The following is a 23,896-nucleotide window of genomic DNA, read 5'->3' as shown; positions in this document are numbered from 1 at the left end:
ATTTAGAAAATTTGGTTTATCCTGTAAAAATTATATTAGAATTGAATACGAGTATGAGCAGTGGTGGCAGTGGCGGAACTTGGACAAAAATTGTAAGAGTGCCAAATTAGATTTGTTAAATATAATTTATTTTAGTTAAAAAAAAAGCTCTTCATCTTTTTTCTTCATTTTCTCTATTTAAAACAAACACATATAATATTGGAATTCAAAAAAAAAGATATTACTATATTCACTATTATATCGTGATACCGAACCATGAATACCATTTTAGATCGTACCTCATCAATTTGATTTGGTGATATTGTCAAATTTGAGACAGTTTTGCTCGAATCGCGTTCTAATGAATTTTTAAATTCATTATATGTAATTCTAAGAACTTTAGATATTTGTTTTTTATTGTCTTGAATTCTTGGTTGTCATGAAATTTCTCAAGTTTAGTTAATGTAAATGCATTTTTTTCATCTTTATCACAAACCCTCCTCTTTAAAAAAAAGAATCAATTTTTTTATTTTTATCATAATCTTTCTAATATAAATTCATCACGTCTCGCCTATCTAGAAAAAATAAAATTTATATTCACAAATCACAATTATCACATTGCAAAACATAACAAAACTCATACCACTTTAATTAAATAAGCAACACTGTATAAATTCAAAACTTAAAAAAAAATTTACCATAGGCAGCGAAAAACACAAAATCCCTAAATTTTATAATTAAGGGTTATAATAATTTGGGAAAAATTATAATTAGGGTTCCTACCAATTTCATAAAAGAATCCCTAGAATCATAATTTGGGTTTATATTAATTTGGAATAAACTTAATTTGGGAAAAACATCCTAAAAAGAATCATAAATTTAACATATATTACTCATAAAAAGATATTAACCTTGATATGTGAGAGATCATGGAAGAATGTATACTTCAATTCCAATCTATGTGTTTCTCAACCTCTATTTCCCACTCTATCTATTTGTATTTATTTCTCTTCAGACACTTTCATGACAATTTATATGGTGGGAAGATCTTATAGCCAGAAAAAAAAAACCTAATATCTTTTATAAATCAATGTCTCCATTAATTTTTTTTATTTTCTCTCTCTTTTATTATAATTTTTCATAATATAAATTTAATATAAATAATATATAAATATAATTTAAAATATATATATATATATATATATATATATATATATATATATATATATATATAAATTTAAAAAAAAAATGGGGGAGCCGTGGCTCCCCTAAGTCATAATGTAGTTCCGCCCCTGACTGGTGGATCTTCAGACCAAACTTAAGGGGTGCCAAGATAAAATGTTAAATATGTTTTTAGTATATGAACTTTGACGCAAAATTAAACTTTGTCACTATATAAAATTTTGATATATTTTAGTCTTCAAACTTTAAAAATGAATAGATATAATCCTTTTATCCAATTACGTTAATTTTTTTTATGTGTTAAACATACTTTTCATCAGATATTGGAACCTGTGAGACAGTATAAACAACTCAAATATATACTTTAAAAAAAAACTTTGTAATTGGGTTAAAAGAACTATATCCGTTCATTTCTAACATTTAGAGATCAAACTATATTAAAATTTCAGATAAAGACGAATTTTAATTTTACGTTAAAACTCAGAAATTAAAAACATATTTAACACGAAAAATATATAAAAATTTTAAAAGTAGCAATTGCATTAAAATTAATATATATATATATATATATATATATATATATATATATATATATATATATATATATATATTTACATGCATAGAAAAAAAAATGGGGGAGAGCCCCCTAAACCTATACTAAGATCTGTCTCTAAGTATGAGTCTTTTTGGTTTGTCTTTTACTTTGTTTATAACTAAACTAACTACATTCATTTCCTAGTAACGGGTGTGGAGTGTAAGATACTCAATGTGTGACACTTGTATATTATGTTCAAATATTTGGAAGTATAATATATGTTATGTGGTCTTCTTTTACATAATATTTTCTGAGATGTTTGTTGTACTTGATTTGATTTCCTTCCTCATTTTTATTTTTATTATGATCGGAAGAATATCGTAATTCTAAAAGGATTTTGATATTAGAGTGATCTTGAAAGAAGAGAGTCACTTGTCAAGCCTTAATTATTGTGGGAGTCATTATGGTTAATTTATCCTTTCAAATTTTTTTTAAGAGTCTTGCTAACCAGTGCCTTAAGAGCACTGATTAAGGATAATTAATATACATTGGATTCTATAAAAGTACACAAGTAAGTGTGATATTAAATAAAATCTGACGTAATAATTATTAGGCTTAATACCAAATTTGGTCCTCTAATTTTATTCGAGTTTTTAAAAAGATCCCTAATTTTTCATTTGTTCAATTTAATCCTCAATTTCTTAAAAATGTTCAATTTAGTCATTTTTATTAAATTGATGTTAACACAGTGTCCGTACAGTGCCATGTGTCATATCATTGTCACATGACAGTGCTTGTTTTCAATTTAGTCCCTTATTTATAATTTTGATCCAATTTGGTCATTCTCCAATTTGAGACTAAATTAGTAATTAAACTTAATTATAACTTATATAAACATGATAAAATATTTTTTAAACATTTATATATCAAATTTTTCACCTAAATATTCAAATTATTTTTTTTTTACATTTTTACGTAAAAAAAAATTTCTATTTAAACTTATAATTTTTTTTAAATATTAAAAATGTAAATGTAAAGTGACACTTGTAATTTTTAGATGTTAAATGTGACAAATATTTGTAGCGTTACAAGTGTCACTTTATATTTACATTTTTTTATATTTTTTAAATATTATAAGTTTAAATAGGGATTATTTTTATGTAAAATGTAAAAATAAAATAATTTGAATATTTAGATGGAGTGATTTGATATATAAATTTTTCTAAAAAAATTTAACATGTATATATAAATGTACATATAAGTTGTAATTAAGTTTAATTAGTAGTTTTGTCTCAAATTTGAGAGGGACCAAATTGCTTCATTTTAAGAAAAAAGAAGACCAAATTGGATAAAATTATAAATAAGGAGACAAAATTGGAAACAAGCACAGTCAACAATAACATGACACGTGGCACTGTACGGATACGGCGTTAACGTCAGTTTAACGGAAATGACTAAATTGAATATATTTTAAAATTTGAAGGACTAAATTGAACAAATGAAAAATTAGGGGTCTTTTCAAAAATTTGAATAGAATTAGAGGACCAAATTTGGTATTAAGCCTAATTATTAATGCAACTTTATTTTCTTTAAAGGACAAAAATGCTCATAAATATTGTACATTGTATTTAATATTTTATTAAATATTCACAAATAAAAGTTAAAAACTAATTAAATAATAAAATAACTATATTTTAATGTTGCTAAAAATTAAATATAATTAAATATAAGAAATTTTAAATTAACAGAAAAATCAACAAAAAAATAGTGTTAAACATCTAAAAAAAACAACATAAGAAAGTATAAATTATCAGAAAAACCAACAAAAAAATTAGTGTTAAACATCTAAAAATGTTACAAAAAAGAAAGAACAGTAAAAGTGTCAATTTGAGATTTAATTGAATTTTTTTTCTTTTTAGTAGAGACTTTAAAAATTTCAAAGTCCTTGTTTTGTAACAGTATGTTATTGTCTCAAAATTTAAAAGGGTATTTTTATCTTTATTAAATATAGGATTAAATATGTTTTTGGTTCCTTAACTTTCAGTGAATTTTGAAATTAGTTCATTTCAAAACTTTGAACTAATTTAGTTCTTCATCTTTCAAAATACATGGATTTAGTCATTTTAATCAAATTTTGTTAGGTTTATTTGATGTTCCATACGCATTTTATGTTTATATTTGAGTTGTTTATACTATTTGACACATTTTTGTTTTAATGTTAAATCAAATACTATTATGAAATGCGTTTGAAATATCAAATAAACTTAACAAAATTTGATTAAAAGGACTATATCCACGTGTTTCAAAAGATGAAAGACTAAATTAGTTAAAAGTTTCGAAATTGACTAATTTTAAGATTTACTAAAAGTTTAAGGGACAAAAACATATTTAATCCTAAACTTTATTATGTACATTTATACTATTTTAATTACTGTATTTAATTATTTTGGTTTTAAAAAAGATGATATCAAATAAATGTAAAAATATACTTAGTTAACATATAAAAGTTCACTTAATAAAAATTATTTTAAAACAATGTTACTTCCTTGTTGAATTAAACTAATGTAAGAAGTAATATATATATATATATATATATATATATATATATATATATATATATATATATATATAATTGGAATTAATATAATATTTTTTATAAGATTAAATATATTTTTAATTTCACTATTTTTTTCTAATCTTCTATCTTCTAACCTGTCATCACACAATTCTTCTTAATCTTCTAATCCGTTATCTTTTAGTAACCTTTTGATACTTTTTATGTGTTATAATAAGTGTAGATGATCTAAAAATATTAAATACCTTATTTACATGCTTTATTTACATGTCCTTAGTGAGTTTTTACCTTTCAGGATGTCTAATTGTAGCCTAATGACATTTTAACCTAGGAGGTTAAGTTTCAAATTATGTCGCTAATCTTATTCTCCTAATCTTTTGGTTATAGTGTTCAGCACAACGTTGTACCAGTAACAACAGCACCACCGGTCAACTGCAATAGTGTTAAATTTTGTTAAATTTTTATAAATTAACAATTGCTTTTAGATGTGTTTTATAAAACTATTTATCTTCTTTCCTTATTTTTTTATTTATCAAAAGTTATTTTTTTATTTTTTTCTATATCTATTTCACTTTATTTTTAATAAATATAAATTTATCTTGTATATTAATTTAGTAATATTATAATATCATCACCTACTACTATAATATCGTAAATATTCACAAATAATTTATGTCTTTACCATTGATTATTTTTTATATATAGATTATTTTTTCTAATTAAAAAAAAAGTTTTCATATTATATATATATATATATATATATATATATATATATAAATATAATGTGAAAGCGTAACATAAATTTTATCATCAATAATAATATATTAAAAAAAAAACAAAAGGTGCCTCTGATGAGAGTGTTCCTCTACGTTTTTCAATAACTTAAAATCTTCAATAATTTAATCAGAACTAAAACTTGTTGCAATATTTATATAGATTATCATAGTGTTTGCTAAAAATTCAACCTCCGTCTTATGTAGGAAAAGATAAAATTATGAATATTTCAAATTAAATATCAAAATCAAGAATCAATATTTTAAGAAAATTAACAACTTCTAAATGATTAGCTTTCTTTACTTTAAAATATATATTCTTAATATTGTTCTTCCTTTACTCAACTTCAAAATCTAAAATAGCTCTATTTATACAATAAAGAGTTTGATAAATAACTAGAGCATGATTTTATAATCTCTAACAAATAGAGATATGCCTAGAGAATAGAAAAACTACATACAAAAAATAAAACATATAGCTTCGAAAGAAAAAAAATAAAAAATGAACTTAATCAAAAGAAAAAATGATTTAGTTCAAAATATTGTTTAACTCCTTAATCTCGTCATAGTGCAATTTGCTTTTAAAAATAATAAAAAGTTAATGATGAAAATTAAGATAAAAAAAGAAAGAAAATAGGAGATGGAAATACAAAAGAAAAAAATCAAATAAAAAAGTAAAAAAAAAATTACAAACAAAAGTCAAAACTTCATTTTTAAATTTTAAAAAAGTTTTTTAAACTAAATTTATATAAATATAAAAATATTTTCTTAAAATATATATATAAAAAAAGGAAAAAATATTGGGAGAGCCCCTATCATAACAGAGGTCCGTCTTTACGCTAATATATATACAAAATATATGTTTTTATTGTGTACATAATTTATTTCCATTTTACCTTTTATAACATAATTATTAACTGTTTTTAAAAAAAAAAATATTTGTTAACTGATTTTGTTGTAAATAACTGTATTTATCAAAGAAAAATAAGATGATAGATTTTAACCTTCTATAAATTTAAAATTAAAGGATAATATCAGATTATGTGTTTCTATATTTTATAAGTTAAGGAAAAAATATATAATAAATAATAAACATTTTATCATGAAGTTGAGAAGCTCTATTCAATTTGTCGTATGAAAAAACCTTATGGATTAAGGACAAAAGCATCATTATCATGCAATTTTTAAAAAAATTATTGAAATAGGGATTTGAAAATAAATTACAAAAGTAAATAAATTGAATCGTGTTACCCTAACACGCTTTCTCAATAAAATCGATGAAGATGACACAACTTATCCAGTCATAATTTGTTTTCAAATCTATCGATTTCCTAATCTAAAAAAAAAAAAAATTGCATGCACGGGGAGCTTTTGCCTTGGATCAAGTACAATCATATCTATATAGGAAACGGATACAATTTATATTATGATATTTCATCATCCTTATTTTTTTCGTAACAAATTACATTCCTTGCTTAAGGAAATCACGATTTCAGGAAAAAGGAAAAAAGAAAGAGACTTTTATACCTTCATGAACCAGTTCCTATTTCTATTTGTTTTTTTTTTTCGGAAGAAAAATCTTACTTCCGTTTACTTATAGTTGAGCGTTTTCATTAATTAAAATCAATTACAAACTCAATGAAATTGAATTAATTTTTTTTATTATAAAAATTAAGTATTCAAATTGATTTTAAATTTGACATAAACATAATTCATTTTATTTTTATTCTATTCTTAGAAGAAATCGTCATATACTTACTTCCAAAGGAGTATTATTGCGAGTAAATGCACAAGCAGTGTGAAAATAACTCCCTCGAAAATAACCAAGCATATACTACTATAACGGTGATTTATTATTTATTGACACATTATTTCAACTCTTATGATTGTATTGGGTAATAATCTCATACCATTTATCATAAACAGTGTATTTATACCATTTCTCTCTTTCTCTCGTAAACATTCAAATGAATCTTTTCAATGGACAGAAGAATCAAGAATATCCACACATGCATTCATACACTGTAGGTACTGGTGGACATAGAAAACAACATCTATATATGTTGCTCTCTGTGCCCTTCTTAATTCTATCAGAGCAACGTCATACTCCAAATTAAGACCACACAAAATAACTCACTACTTTCGACAATGCCATTACTAAACATTATCCAAACACATTACCCACAGAAAGATCTAAATATTCTCATCACAGTTTTAAATATACGTTTGCAATGAGTTGTATGAAGCGCAATACTCACATCTGCATGCCACTCCACAAACAAAAAAAACGAAACCAACCACACTCCATTCATAACATTGTTGAAACTTACACATACTTAAGCTAACTGAGAAATGAGATACTTTATATCCAGTTCTTCTTCACTTTCGTTATTATATTCTGACATGGCGCCACTCCAAGAAGAACACTGTGGTTCCCTCTGCCCTAGCTTCCTTTTCTTGTAGTTGGCCTTGAAACATGCCTGTCTAAGTCTTTTTGTATTATCTTCCAGTTCAATATCTGGCATTTCCTCCAAAAGTTTCTTCTCATTTTCCAATGTCTCAATGGCAAATCTTAACTTCTCTTCACTCTCCGGCCCCTCCTCTTTCAGTAGCTCCTGCACCTCACACCCCATTCCCCAAAATTAGGAAATAGCTATACCCTCTTTTTATCACCATAAAGTGTAGTAAATAATCAAACACAACGTACACATCACAAACACAACGTACGTACCTGTACATTATTTATCAGAGTTTGCAAGCTCATCAGCTTTCTGTGGGGCCATCTTCTGATACCCAACTCTCTGCACCTTTTCTTCAAAAGTGTCAGCCCGACATTAAGTTCTCTGGCCGCTTGTGTTATTGGCATGTAAAAGTACTCAGATATGGTCTTCCGAGATAACTTTCTGCCATTGCTAGGGTTCCTTCTCTCTTCTCTCTCTTCGTTAACATTCCCACCATCCACCATCATCTCCTTCAAACTTCCTCCACTTTCATCCTTCTTACGAAATAAAATATCGACTTCCGAATCAAACACAGCGTTCACTTCTTTCCAAACCGAAAGCCCCTTATCGATATCATAAAAATCACAGTCTGCTGTAACAACACAACCAACATCTAAATAAGGACAAGTAATATAGTAGTAGTAGCATCATCGTAAAATATAAAAACTATGATGTTGATGTCGACGTGTATATAATAACCTCGCAGGGTTGGTGTGGGTTCGATGGCGAGTGTTTCGTATAAAGGATCCGAAGGGTAGAACTCCATAAGAGGAACGGCATCAACGGGGTAGTCTTGTATGGGTAAATCGTGTAGTGGAGGAGGAGGATACACTTCGCTGTTTTCGCTGAGAAAAAGGTATTCCAATAAGTACAATTGAAAAGGTGAACGAACATGCTAACATTTCGTCATGGGAAGGTGTATAGAAGAGAATGGTTTACCTGTAAGAAAACTGACACGTAAATGGAAGTGGATTTTCTTCTATCTGATAATAAGAGCTCCAACTCATAAGAGGCTGAGAATCCATGATCATGGTGAAGTAACAAAGGGATGTAATGTAACAGTGTGGGAATATGAAAGGAAGTTAGCAATATATATAAGAAATATGGATATGAATTTACGACGTCGTTGATGACGATGATAATGATGATGATAGTGTATCATTTGTAACAAATGGAAGCAATTAAGTGCTTGGAGAATGTGCGCCGTCTTGTGTGCATGAATGCATTTTAATGGTAAAGAGTGTGCCTGTGAGAGTTACAAGATCAATTTAATTATCAGCATAAATATCCAAGGGTTCTAAATGCTCAATATCTCAACCTTTGGATCAGATGAAAAATTAAATTTTGTTGCCTTCTTTTTTCTTTTTTTAGCAGCATTATATGAATATTGTTTGTTCTCTATGCACAAATCGAAAAGATATTATAGCTATATAGTAGATAGTGGCTGCATGAAGGGTTTCTTAACATAGACTCTCATAATTAATCAAGTTCTGGAAATGTTTGTATCAATTATCAATTCGCAGTCAGTTTCAACAAAATTTGGTTGGGAATGAGCGATTAGGCATGCTGAGTTTGCAGTAATTGATATGATGTTGAATTAAATCATGAGTATGATGGTGATTGGGCCATATTCATGGTTGCATGCTGCACGTTTTCCCGTTTTCTTCCAAGCAATAGAAGGACCTGAAAGTTTAACAAATTACTATGAAGCAATAATCATAATCATTTGCCTCTCTGCAACTCCATCTACCAATAATCATTACTAATAATATTTGATTTGAGGCCATAATTAATGATACAAAGCTGCTTATATATTTTTACCTTTTGAATGCCCTAATTCATTTATTCATTGATTTATTCTACAGTTTTAATTAATTTCTAACTGAAGGCTAACGAATTTAACTCACCAGTTATATCATATTCATTGAGCTGTAACGGACAGAAGAAAAACACTAATTATTTTCCCCCAACTGTTACGAAGTAGACAACTACTTAATATAGCTGCTTTCATATAATTCTTTTTTCTTTTTTATATTTGTAGTTAATTATATATGATAGCCAATAATTTTATAACATTATGAACCATTTGTCTGCGTAACATGTTTATTTATTTTTAATCATTTTTGTAAATAAAATTAATCATATTTATATACACGGTTAATCACGTAAATGAAAGAAATTTAGGTGTAAAAACTTCGAATTTACGATACCTTTTTTTCGTTATGATTCAATAACAATTTATCACATTTATCATATACAGTAAATACAATTATTTTTATATTAATTATCTTGAAAATGGTGTTGAACACAACTTTTGTTTGATTGGCATGTAAAAAATATTTCACTATGCTTTCTTCAATTCTAACTTAAATATAGAAGCTTGAATTTTATTACCTCAAATTTATTATATAGTTAATTAATTAAACTAATTTATTACCAAAGTATTATAATATTTTTCACGAAAAAGTGGATAGAAAGTTCCTCAAATGAAAATTATATTTCAATCTCAAATTATCGTCAAATTAAATGCGGAATTCAAGTTAGTATTTAGCTTTCTTTAAATATTAACACGTTACATATTAATTTCATCAACAATTAGATCAATTTATTAGAAATGATTACATTATCAAATAAATTTCAATTAATTCTTAAAATATTCATTCTGTATTATTTTATTTTTTTATAAATGAAAAATGTTTATGGTTAGCATAAGAAAAAAACTGGCATAATTAACTGGTGATAAAAATATTAAGAAAGTATAATTTGAGAGAGAGGGGTTCAACTTTACAGGGTCGAACAAATAAATTTATTACTGTTATTTTATTCACTCGTATCAATCTTATAAATTCTATTATAAGATATTTTTCTTCTTTTTTTTTAGGTGCTTATTTGATGAAAAATATTAAATATTTTTTATATGTTTAAGACATACATCTATTATTATTTTTTTCATTTGTTCCTTTACGAAATATTACGATAGTGCATACTAGTCAAATCCTATATATCTCTTTTATGTTTTACATTTAAAATGATAAATATTGTAGTTGGTGAAGGAGAAAAAAGGATAAAACCAATAGAATATGAAACTTTTCATAGTATCGTATTGTAAAAAAGAAATAATAATAAAAAACTTGATTAAATGGTGTACTTTATGTAAAATCATTATTTTTTTTTTATAAAAGATATATATGGTGTTACACATGGACTTTGAAAAAAAAAGTAATCAAATGTGTAAACCATACATGTAAAGATCGAGATACATTTTGTATTTAATAAATATGTATAATATGTAATCAAGTGAAATAGGCTCATCAAATATATAGAAACCATTTTAGAATATCAAGGGACAAATATCTTTAGTCCCCAATGAACAAAGATTTTCCTTTTATTTCCTTCTTTCCTTGCCTTTTCCAATTTCCCTTTTACTGCAAATATAAATGACCTAAGAATACAACTAGGACTTGCATTGTTGGCTTAATTATGCAAAATATAACTAGGAATCATTAAATAAGCTGGTAATTTATATGAATTCTGAAGTATACAGTTAATGTAGGAATCATGAAATAAGGTGGTAAAGGATACAAAGAACATTTAGATCCTAAAATACAACAAAGACCAACATTCACATTGCACTCAATGTCTAGATCCTCCTTTTTTCCCATGGCCATGCCCACCTTTCCCACCACCACTCTTTCCTCTGTGATTTTTTGCTCCTCCTCCTAATGCCCTGTTTGCATCAGCTTTCACTTGCATCTCTTCTGGCAAGGGAAGAATATGATCTACACACTTGCGGAAGCTAAAATCATCAACAGATTCATCATCCCTTATGAGGAAGAAGCACCTACTTTTCCACCTAGGATGGTTGCGGACTTGGAAAACTCGGATTCCCCCACCAATCTTTTCATCGGGCTCTGTATGGCCCTTCTTCAGCAATTCCAGTAACATTGCATGTTCATACTGCCACCAAAAACAACCATAGTTTATTCAAGGTTGTTTCCACTGCTTATCAACAAACATAGCTGAGGCAACATTCTATTTTAAGATTGACAATGCATTTGCATGCAGTTCTATCTTGAAATGGCCATGCATTATTTAAAATAACTGTTTTCAGTGCATTGCTGAAACTATTTGACTTCGATCAGCCAAACATGATAAATAAACAGAACAAAGGCCTTAACCAAATCTGAAGAAACAATGTCTTGCGTAATCTCTTTCTCCCTTGGCACTCAGCTAAAAATCATCCAATATAGTAACTTTTTGTGTAGCCACACCACCTTCTTAGCATAAAGATGTTTCATATATAAACACTCATCTATTCATTAAAACTTGTTAGGATAAATCTGATGGATTGGACAACTTCAATAGGTTTTAAATGGATTACTTGTTTGTATTTAACAATGCACCACAATCTAATTCAATTCAAATATATTTGCCATTTGATGTGCTAGAGACTAAAATGTATGAAGCCACATCTTTCGAGGAAAGCAAGGAACAGAGTGCTCACTCATATTATATTGAGTCATATGAATCAAAACCCATATAAGACAAAGTAAGAGCACAGTATGTTTGAAATGCAGTAGTCACTGAAAAATTAAAAATTCGATTTTTTTTATCCAAGAAAAATAGGAAACATAAAAAAGCGAATTCTGTCACGAGTGTTGGATTACCTGGTTAAGATTGAGATAAGAGGGCCAAGTATGAAGGAGATTGTTGAAGTAATCGAACATTTCAACGGAAGAGGCGAAATTTATGAAACCCAGTTTCACGGGACCCGAGGGTTTCTTCTCTTCTTCATCCTCTCCGTTCAAATGTTCCCTTTCCTCTTCTGCCTCCACCTTCTGCTTCTTCGAAATACCGTCTACTTCGTCATCGTGGTTCTCCCTACTCCGCTTCTGGTTGGGCTCACCGTTCGATGCTGAGTCAACGGCGGCGGGTTCAGAACTATCGACAGCCATATCTACGGCGGCGTCAGTGGCTATGGGGTCGACAACTTCCGGTTCCGCCATGGTGTGCGAACGTGGCTGTTGGTCTTGTTAGTTTGAAAACTTCATAAAAGCAAAATTGGGAGCGGGAGGAATGACCTAATTTTTCTTTGTTCACAGGCCAACCAATTGGGCCTCACTGTTGTTTTCTGGGCCTAAGTTTGTTTAAATTCGGTCCTCTGGCCATTCCACAAAATTAAATGGTTATATTCACCCTCTTTTTTTTTTTTTTTTTTCATTTTTCTACCCAAAATTTATTCCTCTAAAATTCTATCTCTGTGCTGCTTTAATCCACAACTTAAGACTAATACCTCTTTATACTCATAAAATATGATTCACTGTAGTGAATTGGCCTCCTTGAACATTTTTTTTTTTGCATTACTAAAAATCTGGTTTCCATTACGTTAAACTTCATTCTTTTACTGGTTTCACCCAAATTTAGTTCGAATAATAAATAACCAATGTTTCTCGTCAAAATATTTAATCAACAACATAAATAAAAAATATTTGTCTCGTATTATCTGAATAAATTTCATTTTAATAACATATTTTTTAATATATTCAAACATCAATCGTATTATTTTAAACATTTTTTCTATCAAACTTAAGGTTATGAGATAGTTTTAATTCATGTTATGTTTGAAAAACGTGCAATTAGTATTTTGTAATTATTGATGGATTTTTGTGGGTGAAAACGTTGGGAAATCAAGGTGATGAATATTGCTAAAGTTAGAATGAGGAGAACAATTAGAGTCCTAAAAGGTATGGATGTATCAAGTTTATTTCATATACTTAGTAATTGTCGGTGATGAATTAGAGTATGTATCTTCTAATATATTCTCTACACTTACAATTAAGGAGAAAATTGGATTCGAATATGGAGAAGAAGTCAATTTATCTTTATTTTATCTTAACAATATAAAATCTAGTTTGTAGACACGTGGATTCTAAGTTGATATGTTGCAATAGGATTTTTAAACGTAAAGATAGTATTTCAAATACTTGTCAATCAAAATTCAAGGTGAGATTGTTGACTAAGGGTGTATTTATTTATGAAGATTAATTTGAGAGAGAAAGATAATGAATTTGAGTAAATTTGAGGGTGAAGTTTGTGTTGTTCACTTAAAGGATCCGAGATGGAAGTGAGTAATTTTAAGGTGAAAGTTACTCAAGTTACAAGCAAAAGTTGGTGAGTGATTTAATTAATGTGATAGATTAAAAAATTAAGTTTAATTGAAAGAAAAACAAGATTATCAAATTGTCCGTGATATTAGAAGTAATCTAAAATTATATTTATATGAGTTAGATTTATTTTATAAAAATATTTAATAAATAAATTGGAAAAAAAATTATTTTAATAAAAATATAATAAAATACAACATATTAACATGTTGAGATTTTTTTTATAAATAGTGTAGAATTTTGGGTATTAATTATTGTTATAAGCCTAATTTTAAAAGTCATATTTTTACATTATTATTATCATAATTATGTAACATTATTAGTGATGATTTGTGTCATTAATTTATATAAATTAAGAAAACATGTGTGTGAATTAATTTGAATTAAGAAAATGAAATAAATAAATAATGGAGGACATTAGAGTTATCTTATACAAATCATCTCCAAATCTTTGCATATGAGAGATGATGGGAAAATAATGGAATCCTTCAATTCCTTCTTTTCCCTCTCCCTTAAATCCCTACAAATGAACACTTCAATTACCAAATCATTTATCCTCACCCCTCTAAAAAGTAGATACCCTCAAGTGAACATAGTGTAAATAATTAATTAGAGAGAAGGAATTGATTATAATGACTTTCCTCGCTTGTATTAAAATACATATCTATACATATATTGCTAGTCATACTATATATATATATATATATATATATATATATATATATATATATATATATATATATGAGACAAGAAGGCAATGAAATAAGAGAGGATTAAGTTTTTAAAAAAATATCATTTTACTACTATCAAATTCACAAGTGTTTAATGGAAGTTAGTTACAATAGTTACATGATGAGTCTTTTTGAGGGAATTCACCTAAGAGATACAAGAAGGAGACATGGATCCAACACACATAAGTGATTAACACCATCTCTAACCCAAAACCTTAACAAAACATAGGAGATATCATAACAATAAGACAAGAGAGAATTCAAGTTTCCAACGAAATATCATTTTATTAGTACCAAATTCATAAGTGTTTCATGGAAGTTAGTTAAAATAGTCATGTGATGGATCCTTTCGAGGGAATTCACCTAGGAGATAAGTTAAAGAGACATAAATCTAACACACATAAAAGATCATCATCACTTTTAACCCAAAACCTTAACAGAACATAAGAGATACAACAATAATGAGACAAATAACAAAAGATTCAAGTTTTTAGCAAAATATCATTTTATTGTTATCAAGTTCACAGGTGTTTAATGGAAATTAGTTACGTGCTAAGTCTTTTTAAGAGAATTTACCTAAGGATACATGAATTTAACACATATAAACATCATCTCTAACTTAAATCTTAACAAAAGATAGAAGGTACAACAAACACACCCGAAAAATCTTTAAATAATGAATTTATAAAACTTTTTTATTTATATGATATTCAATGTGAAACTTAGAATAATTGGATTGTCAACGTTATGTCGAATAAAAATAAACATGTAAAATGAATTATTTTTAACTGAGAATTGTAATTCAATTATAATAATAACAATACTAAAAATCCGAAGAGTTGAGCAAGAGTTGCCTGAAATGAAAAATTTGAGTTGTAATTTCTATTCACTTTGTATTGGAGACAGATTGAAGTTTATTATCACTTTCATGTTATTTCTTTGTGTAATTCTTTCTTCCGTTATCTTTCATCTGTTTTGTTTGTGAAGTCTTTCATGTAATTTGAGTTTAAGTGTTGTTTGCGCATTCTCCATTGTTGTTTACAGTTCGTGGTAGAAGCTTCTATACTAAGTTTGTTTATAGCTATTACACAACAATCATGTCAAACTTGGTTGGAAGTGCGTAATCTACTTCGATATTGCTATGCAAAATGCGAGTATTATTTTACACTCCTCCCGTTACCATTAAGTATCAATGTCTTTTGTCTACTGCGGACATCCTCTGGTCTCAAAGCAGCTAAGGGAAATTAAGTAATACTCTGACACTTTCCATTTTCCATCTTTTAAGAAAATTATTTAAATCTGCCACTATAGCAAAGTTCTCAAGACTTCATAACGAGGAAAACTAGGTAGTCGATGGTGCTTCTAACTTCAAAATATCTTCGTAGCAGTAGCATCTGTCTAATTTTTTTGTTTTCTTCTGCATCACTGTTTCTGTTAGTTTTTCATGTTCTAATGTCTGTTTCCCTAGGTTGCACTTCTACTCTATTCCTCTGTCATACTTTAAGACCATCTGCCCCAGAAGAAGGTCTATCTTCTTTTATGTGTAGCAGTTTAGCTTTCGAGTATTTACCAATTCCTTAACATTTAAGATATATATCTAAGAATTAGTACAAATGGAGCACTGCGAAAGATCTTTATCCTTTTGTTGATCAAGCATTGTAGTCAATGTTGTAGTAATAGGAGACAACCATGGGGACAGGGACCACTATTGACAGATTTATACAACATTAATAAGATGTTTTTCCTTACCAATTTCAGTTTGCTTTTGCCTACTTTGTGCTTTCATTTCTGGTTATTTACTTATTTTGGGTCACTGCATTGAGTCCTTAGGGACCACGTGTCTGTTGCATTGTAGCCAAGACTCGACAGAAGCATTTTTTCATACAAGTTTCAGGCGATATATAGAAGCTCCATGTCTGGTTTTCAAAATGGTTTCTTAAAATAGAAGTGGTGATTACAGTCTATTCTCTTCAGCACAGGGTTAAGATAAACTACAGTATAATGAACCCATGAAAAGATGAAACATAGAGAAGCATATGCATGGTTATAAGGTGTATAGCAATTATATTAGCAGTGATGATGGAACTGAAAAGCTGTTACTGACGACGGTGAAGGATTATTTTGTAAAGCAAAAACTCATTTATTTCTTTTTCTCTTTTCCTTAAACAATGGTCAGTTACTTCTTTTACTTTAATACATTGCTCTAAAGTGGTGGGTCAACAAGAGGATCTAAGTAATTGACCATGTTCTTAGAACAAGATCCTATTCTTCCCTCACTGATTCCTTTTTCCTCTTAGGGTGGTGAAACATGTGAATTATCCTGTTTATTGGAAGCATAAATTTGTAATATATAAAAGAAAAAACGAGGGTGATGATCGGTGATATTTGGAAGTTAACAAAGGTTTTGTTTAAACTCCCTATGAATGGAGAGTTTTGGTGAGAAAAAAGCATAAAGGAATATTCCATTGGGCTGCAATATATTTGTGCATGGAGAGAAGAGCTTGGAATTCTAAAGATAGTGGTGGGAACACAAAAAGACAGTTATTGGTTATGTTTATTTGGAATGGTTGGTATTCCTCACCTTCTCCCAAAATGCTCTACTTTTAATGCCTTTCTTGTCTACGTTGCATTACCATTCTAGATCACTCACTCAACTTCTTCTACCTGCTATTTCTAGTGCTCATGTCATCTTCTAATTCGCTTCACCTCTCTTAACATAACAAACAAACCAAATACAAATAATTTCTTCAATTTAGGTGATTCCTAATTTAAGGTCATTTGAATAAATGAAAAAAAAAATCATTAAGTGTCTTTGTTTCTATAAATTTCCTATATAGTATGTGCCTATCGTGTTCGTGGGGGAGAAAGTAATCTTCTTTGCAGTGACGATATTTAAACGAAAAATCAATTCACTCTCCATACAATTATCATTTAGTCTTTTTTTTTTTTTACTTTTTTACTTTTCACTTTTATAACAAATTTAATTAATTATATTTTAATTTAAAGTATTGAAACTGTAACTTGCTAGTGCTCTACTAATTATAGATTAATAAATTTTTAATTAGTTAAAAGTTACATTTATGTTTAGGTTAAATTTGTTAATACAATTTTTGTTAAAATATTATAAATTTGTAAATCTAGTATGTGCTTGGAGTGTTATTTGAACATCACACAAAAGATGTTGTTATCAATTCTCAATGTGGACAGTTTTATTTAAACTATTCTCATCTAAATAAAAATGTTTATAACAAAACTACCCGGTTGAATTTATATTAATTTTAAACAACCACCTCCCAATTTAAAATAATTTTATAATGTGAAATTATTACTTAATTTTATTTAAACTAATCCCCAAATTTTATTTCATCTTAAATTCTAAAAATTATATTATATTTTAATTTAATGTATTTTTATCATTATTGATTTCTTTCAGTTTAAATAATCACTCATATTTCATTATAGTATAATTTACATTATTTATAATTTAACTGAAATTACTTTTATATGTAAAGGTAAACTGATAATATTATATTTTTATCAATTAAATTGTTATTTTTAATCTATTATATCTATCACATTACCCATTGATTTTCATAAACTTTTAAATTGACAACAGGTCGGGTCGAGTACAGATAGTGGCTATCCACATCAAAAAAATTCACATGCAACCTGTCCTGCTACCTATGGGGGTATCCGTTTAAGAAATACCCATGAATTTTGTAAAACTCGCGGGTACATGTGGATACCCGCGAATATTTAAAAAAAAAAATTAAAATTTTTAAAATAAAATTTTTAAGAAATTACCAAAAACATATGAAATAAAATATAAATTAAATTTTAATTTTAGTTAAATTTAACTTAATAAAATAAAAATTAATGTTAATTTTAATTTTTTGCGAGTAACGAATATTCGCAGGTACGGATAGTGTGATACTTGCACTCGACCCGTTTATAACGAGTATTAGAATACCCACTATCCACCACCCATGGATAATAAATACCCGCGGATACCATCTATTCGTTGCAGATACCCATGAATACGAGTATTTTTGTCATTCATGGTCTCATTTTTTTTTTCAAATCTCACAATCTTTCCCTTAATCCAAACAATCAAACTTTCACCTCTTTTTCTTTTCAAATTTACTTAAATCCACTCCTAGAAACAAACACAAGCTAAGCTAAAGTAGTTTAAATATACTTTTAGTCCTATAAGTATTACTCAGTATCATTTTTCTCCACCTACAAATAATTATCTTTTTTTAATGACCACGTTAACTTTAAAAACATGTTATCAAATGGTTGTATATAACATTGAGAATGTGATGTCGTAGAGATGAAATCATGTGTCAGTGTATTATAAATTCAAATAAAAAACTATATTAAAGTATAATGTAATTAAACATCAATACAAATAAATGTAAAATTTTAAAACAAAATTTAAATAAAGTTCAATATAAAATATAAATTTAAATAAATTTAATTTTGTTAAAAATACTTTTAAATAGAGCTAGTTTAAAAGTAATTCTAGAAATATTTAACAAAAAAATCAATTTTAATAAAAATATCAATATAGACCTGTTGGGAATTCATGTGAGTCTAAGTTCCACATTAAGTAAAAAATAATAAAGTTGAGCATGATGAAGACCCATAAGCCCTTTGTCTTAAGGTTTTGGGTTGAAGGTGGTATCAATCCCTTGTGTGTGGGTTAACCTCATGTCTATTGATGTTATATGTCTCAGGTGATCTTTTCACGGAATACCTATCAAAACCTAATTTAGATAACTAAAAATTGGGGAACCAATTTGAGATTTTCATACAAAAATGAGGATCAAAGGAATAATTAAATCTTTTTATTAATAGCTATTATTACAAAATAAATTTTTTATTTTATAATTATATAGTTATTATTTTGTACGGGGTTAAATATGTTTTTAACCGTGAACTTTGACGTTAAATTATAATTTGTCAATGTATAAAACTTTGATACATTTTGATTCTCAAATTTTAAAAATGAATGAACATAGTGAGATTAAAATTTGTCAATATATGAAACGTGAATATATTTTGATCCTTAAACTTTAAAAATGAATAGACATAATTCTTTTAACCTAATTATGTTAATTTTTTTGTTTACATGTCAAAATTTAGAAAATAAAACATATAAAATTTTTTGGTTTGTGACAAGGCCGAACACTTAATATAATCTTAAATTATAAAAAGAATCTTGTTTAACTTTCAATGACATCTTTATTGCAAAGCTAATCATACAAAGGATATCTTAAGTAAAAATTTGATAAAAGTCAGACTCTAATTAATATTCTACTACATATTTTCAAATATATTTTTTTTTATTTTTAGAATTTAAGGTTCTGTATTTTAAATTTTATAATAAAAAATTATATAACCAGAATGTTAAACTTATGATTGGACAAGAAATGTTTTCATGGACACATCAGCAGGTGGAGGTGATGTGGCCGATTAGTAAAGTAGAGTGTTGAAGAGACTTAGTTGGTAAAAAAGAGAATGGCAAATGATAGGAATGCTGGGAAACTGAAGGAAAAGATTCTTGGCTTCCCAAGGCTATTGTCCGTTTAACTTTCATTCAAAACCTGTCAGTGTCTTCTTAAACACCCTTATATATTACCTTCTATTGCCATGCTTATCATTGGGCTCAATCTAAAACTTCCTTCAACCCTTCTCATGCTTTATGCTTTTACTCTCCCAACTCTCATACAACATTACTTCCTTCAATCACTAACATCAAATAGAGGACTTCCTGTGCCAAAACATTACCTAGCTATCTCCTCTTTGCTTCTAATACAAGTTTCTTCTATCCCACATTCCCATACCACACTACCTAGACTCGAACAAACATGAGCCTTTTGAGTTTCAGAGGCTTCTTTGTTTTGCTTTGTGTTTGGATTTTAGCTTCTCAGCCATTTAAGGTTTCTGGCTTGAGAAGCAAAGATCTTGCTCTCAGATGGGACCAGGGACTTTTGCCATTTGTTAGAAGTTTTCGTGTCTTGAAGGGTGTTTATGCTGTGGAGGATTTGCAATCAAAGGTGGAGTTGGCACCTGCTCCTTCCATCACCTTTGATCCTTATCACTCCAACAAAAGGACAGTTAGAAAAGGACCAGACCCAATTCACAACAGAAGTTGACCTGCTTCAGCTCTGTCCTTTGCTATGTTGAGAAATGACAAGAGAATTCCCAATGCAAAGACAAAACAATCTTCTTTGCGTTCTTAACCGTTTCTACAAAGGTTGGTTGGTTTACTACGTTTTCTTTTTGTATTTGTTCTCAGTTCTACCTTGTGTCTGTCTACATGACAGCTGAAAAGTCGCAGCTGAAATGCTGAACAAATCTCTGAGCCAGCTTTGTTTCTGATAGAGTAGAGCAATCGTAGGAATTGACCAATAGCTGGATAGCTAATGATCTTGTTAGTCCTCAAATACTGAATATAGTGCATCTTTATCTTGCCCCCTTGGGAAGAAGAATATATATATGCTTTCTTACATTCTACTGATGTTTATCCTTTTTTTCTTCCACTTATTTAGGAGACATCATTATATGCACAATCAATCAAAACACGAGCACGTGGCACACAGATTAAATAAGTAACATCGGATATGTACATAAAAACATTTATTTGTTATGTTGATTGTTTGCAATGTACATGAGAATTTATCTTAATTTGGAGACTTTCTTTCCTGCATAATCAGGTGCTACTGCATATGACCTATGCATATTCCATACTTGCATCAAATAAATAAAATTAAGATGAAGTTCCAATTGAAAATTATATTGTACCCTTTAACTTTTTTGCACATCAGGAAAAAAAGTACGTGGTAAGTGAATGAAATTAAGACTTACCTCTTTGCTGTGATACTTGACAGTTAGATCATTGTTTCTGAGTCTTTTTACAAAATCTGAAGGAAGAAAGAGCTTGGTACCTTATCTCGTTTCAGTTATCCCATAAAATTTAAAAGAAAAACAACAATCATGAAGAAGATAAAAAATGATTCCGTGAAAATTTGTGACAAGGGAAGGAGGGAGCTAAGCATGTTAGTTGCAAATAAGTAAAACTAAGTGCTTGAGTCTCCTATTCATAGGTTCTTGATTGGCATTCAGAGGTCATGACAGGAAGCTAAGATCTTTGGTATCTATTTTTCCTATGCAAATTCAACTGTAGGGAAGGTATCTTATGTGCAACTTCCTCCCAAATCATATTCACTGCATCTCTAGGCTGGCTTGGATATTGATATTCGAAGTGTTGTGTGATATTCTTTAACCGTTCCCACATCTTGGTCCATTTCTCCTGCTTGATTGAACGAAGAAGATTCAGCAGGTAGCCTTTCCTCACAGCATCTGAGGCACGGATAAATAAGCTAAATTCTGAGTAATCCAAAACATCTTCAAATGGTAGCTCAATTTTGTCACTAATGATCACAGGTACACAGTGGCTCACAATGGCGTCAAAGAGGCGATTAGAGGAGGGGGTATCTCCAGCAATGTTTAGGCAAAATTTGGATAAGGCCATGCCCTGGCTTGCTTGCTGAATCCCATTTCTTCTTGTGCTTCCAAACGTAAAATGCACATCTTTCTCATCTTTGAGGAGGTAATATAGTTCATGACGAACAGCTCCTCCCTAAAGAGTTTCACCATGATAATCAAATGCATTACAATGAATAAACACTCATCTGGTAGATTTATATCAGTTACAAGAATATTTATAATACGATGAAAGGTAGTATAAATCACATCATTACTCGCTGCTACGATTCTAAGAAAAAGCTTAACGTAGCAGATGAGTTTTAACACAAGCAGCCTCTTGATCCTACCTGTGCCTGGAATTTCTATTTGAATGCGACTGATTAACTAATTCACATTAGTATCACTGGATTTTATTCAACTCAGTAGTATCAGTTAATGTGAATGTGAATGTTTCTATGCATTTTAATGAAAAAACAATAAACTAATGGACCAAAGTGCATAGCCATTTTCAAATCAGCTTATAAGCTGTCCTTTGCATCACACAATGGATCAATTACCAAATTAAGCATAAACTGCCATCCAACAAAAATCTATACAACTCAATACTAAAACTTTTTTTTTTTACATTAAAGCATTAATCATGCATTAAATAGATAATATTAGAGTAAGAGAAACTCACAGCTTTCCTATATATTGTTCCCTGGAAATATAGAAGTGTAGAACGTTCCTCATATGAAGCTGACTCAGCTCTCGGTGTAGTGTTTACTAGATGCCTGTATGGAGCTATTATATCCTTCTGAATATTTGCTATTTTAGAAGGGTATCTACCAAAATCTGCAAGCACGAGTATGGAAGAACCCAACTTTCTTCTTGCATGAACCATACTGTTAGGATGGTGGGCCACAATCACGTGATCCCTCCCTCCAGAACGTTTCCATTCTTCCCTCCCCATTAGAAACTGTACCAATCTCTCTTGCAGCATTTTGTTGATACTAACTTTTTCCTTTCCATGGATTTTGGAATGTTGATTGTAACTCAAAGATGAGAAAAAGGGCACAAAAACCACATTGGCTTGACTTGCATTCTGCACTCTAATAGCACTACAAGGCCTAAAAACTTTCGCAATGTTTGATGACAAAAGATCAAGAGTGAGCCAGTACTCCACACTATGCTGTAAATTAAGCCCACCTGGATATGGAGGGACAAGTTTTGGATTATTCACATCAGGCCATGTTTGGTTCGCGGTTTCCTTCCAATTCAATAACCCAAAGTGAAACTCTGGAGGTAAGTCATACATAAACACCCTTAAGAGAGCAAGGGTTGTGTCACACGCCATCTTCCCCATCTGTGTTGGAGAATTTGATTTCTGGCTTGAATTAGAAAGTTGACACCTTTGTGGCTGAACTTTTGAACCTTGAGAATTTAAGGGAGGGGGTGTAATTTGTTCCCTCTTGAAACTGGGTTTGAAATCATGTGATGTGTTGTTGACAAAAACAAGCTCCAAGACTGATCTGGGAATGAATGAATGGTCGCTGAGGTGGAGGAGGAAAGAGGAATATAGAACCAAAAGTAACGTAGCAATAACCACGACACAAAACATAAAGAATCTTGGGGGAACAATGTTCCTGTCTGACATTGTTGAAGAACAGGGTCAGAGGAACGGAAAGTCTTAGGAAAATCAGCAAATAAAACAAGATGGCAACAGAGTAATGTGGTAGCAGATTTTCCTCACTAAAGACTAAAGCATACTAATCAGTGTGTTATAACTATCATTTGCAATTTTGCATGCACTGATGAAGTCTCACAGAATTAGGAAAGGGCATAAGAAGATTATGGTAAAAATGGAAAGAGAATTGGAATTGTAATGTGTGCAAGGGTTCAGTTGGGCAACAAAGAGTACCTGATCACCTTCACAGGTTTGGACAAGAGAAACCTCAAGGTTTTTGGTTGAAGCAAGTTTGT

General features: G+C 29.2%; 3 protein-coding genes across 3 annotated transcripts; all 3 read right to left on the bottom strand.

Annotated features, from left to right (window-relative positions):
- Positions 1-7,380: 7,380 nt before the first annotated feature.
- On the bottom strand, positions 7,381-8,570 carry LOC114175527 (protein RKD1-like). The gene is made up of 4 exons (XM_028060282.1): positions 8,485-8,570; positions 8,245-8,390; positions 7,776-8,137; positions 7,381-7,659 (listed from the first exon to the last, which is right to left on the bottom strand). Exons 1-4 carry the CDS (start codon positions 8,568-8,570, stop codon positions 7,381-7,383), a joined length of 873 nt encoding a protein of 290 aa, XP_027916083.1.
- Positions 8,571-11,023: 2,453 nt separating this feature from the next.
- Positions 11,024-12,612, bottom strand: LOC114175989 (protein EMBRYO DEFECTIVE 514). Its single transcript, XM_028060862.1, has 2 exons — positions 12,213-12,612; positions 11,024-11,502 (listed from the first exon to the last, which is right to left on the bottom strand). The coding sequence occupies exons 1-2, from the start codon at positions 12,549-12,551 to the stop codon at positions 11,179-11,181; spliced, it is 663 nt and encodes a 220-aa protein (XP_027916663.1). The 5' UTR covers positions 12,552-12,612; the 3' UTR covers positions 11,024-11,178.
- An 8,803-nt stretch (positions 12,613-21,415) lies between these two features.
- Positions 21,416-23,646, bottom strand: LOC114175985 (probable arabinosyltransferase ARAD1). The gene is made up of 2 exons (XM_028060857.1): positions 22,614-23,646; positions 21,416-22,088 (listed from the first exon to the last, which is right to left on the bottom strand). The coding sequence occupies exons 1-2, from the start codon at positions 23,568-23,570 to the stop codon at positions 21,588-21,590; spliced, it is 1,458 nt and encodes a 485-aa protein (XP_027916658.1). The 5' UTR covers positions 23,571-23,646; the 3' UTR covers positions 21,416-21,587.
- Positions 23,647-23,896: the final 250 nt, after the last annotated feature.

Source organism: Vigna unguiculata, chromosome 3 (assembly GCF_004118075.2).
Source record: "Vigna unguiculata cultivar IT97K-499-35 chromosome 3, ASM411807v1, whole genome shotgun sequence".
Taxonomy (NCBI): domain Eukaryota; kingdom Viridiplantae; phylum Streptophyta; class Magnoliopsida; order Fabales; family Fabaceae; genus Vigna; species Vigna unguiculata.
This window is presented reverse-complemented; position numbering and strand designations above follow the sequence as displayed.

Coding starts and splice junctions, on each gene's coding strand:
- LOC114175527 (XM_028060282.1), bottom strand. CDS start 8,570: ATGGATTCTCAGCCTCTTATGAGTTGGAGCTCTTATTATCAGATAGAA. Junction 8,391..8,484: donor ACGTGTCAGTTTTCTTACAG/GTAAACCATTCT, acceptor CCTTTTTCTCAG/CGAAAACAGCGAAGTGTATC. Junction 7,660..7,775: donor CTCTGATAAATAATGTACAG/GTACGTACGTTG, acceptor TGTGAGGTGCAG/GAGCTACTGAAAGAGGAGGG.
- LOC114175989 (XM_028060862.1), bottom strand. CDS start 12,551: ATGGCGGAACCGGAAGTTGTCGACCCCATAGCCACTGACGCCGCCGTA. Junction 11,503..12,212: donor CTTATCTCAATCTTAACCAG/GTAATCCAACAC, acceptor TTTTGGTGGCAG/TATGAACATGCAATGTTACT.
- LOC114175985 (XM_028060857.1), bottom strand. CDS start 23,570: ATGTCAGACAGGAACATTGTTCCCCCAAGATTCTTTATGTTTTGTGTC. Junction 22,089..22,613: donor GAACAATATATAGGAAAGCT/GTGAGTTTCTCT, acceptor GAAACTCTTTAG/GGAGGAGCTGTTCGTCATGA.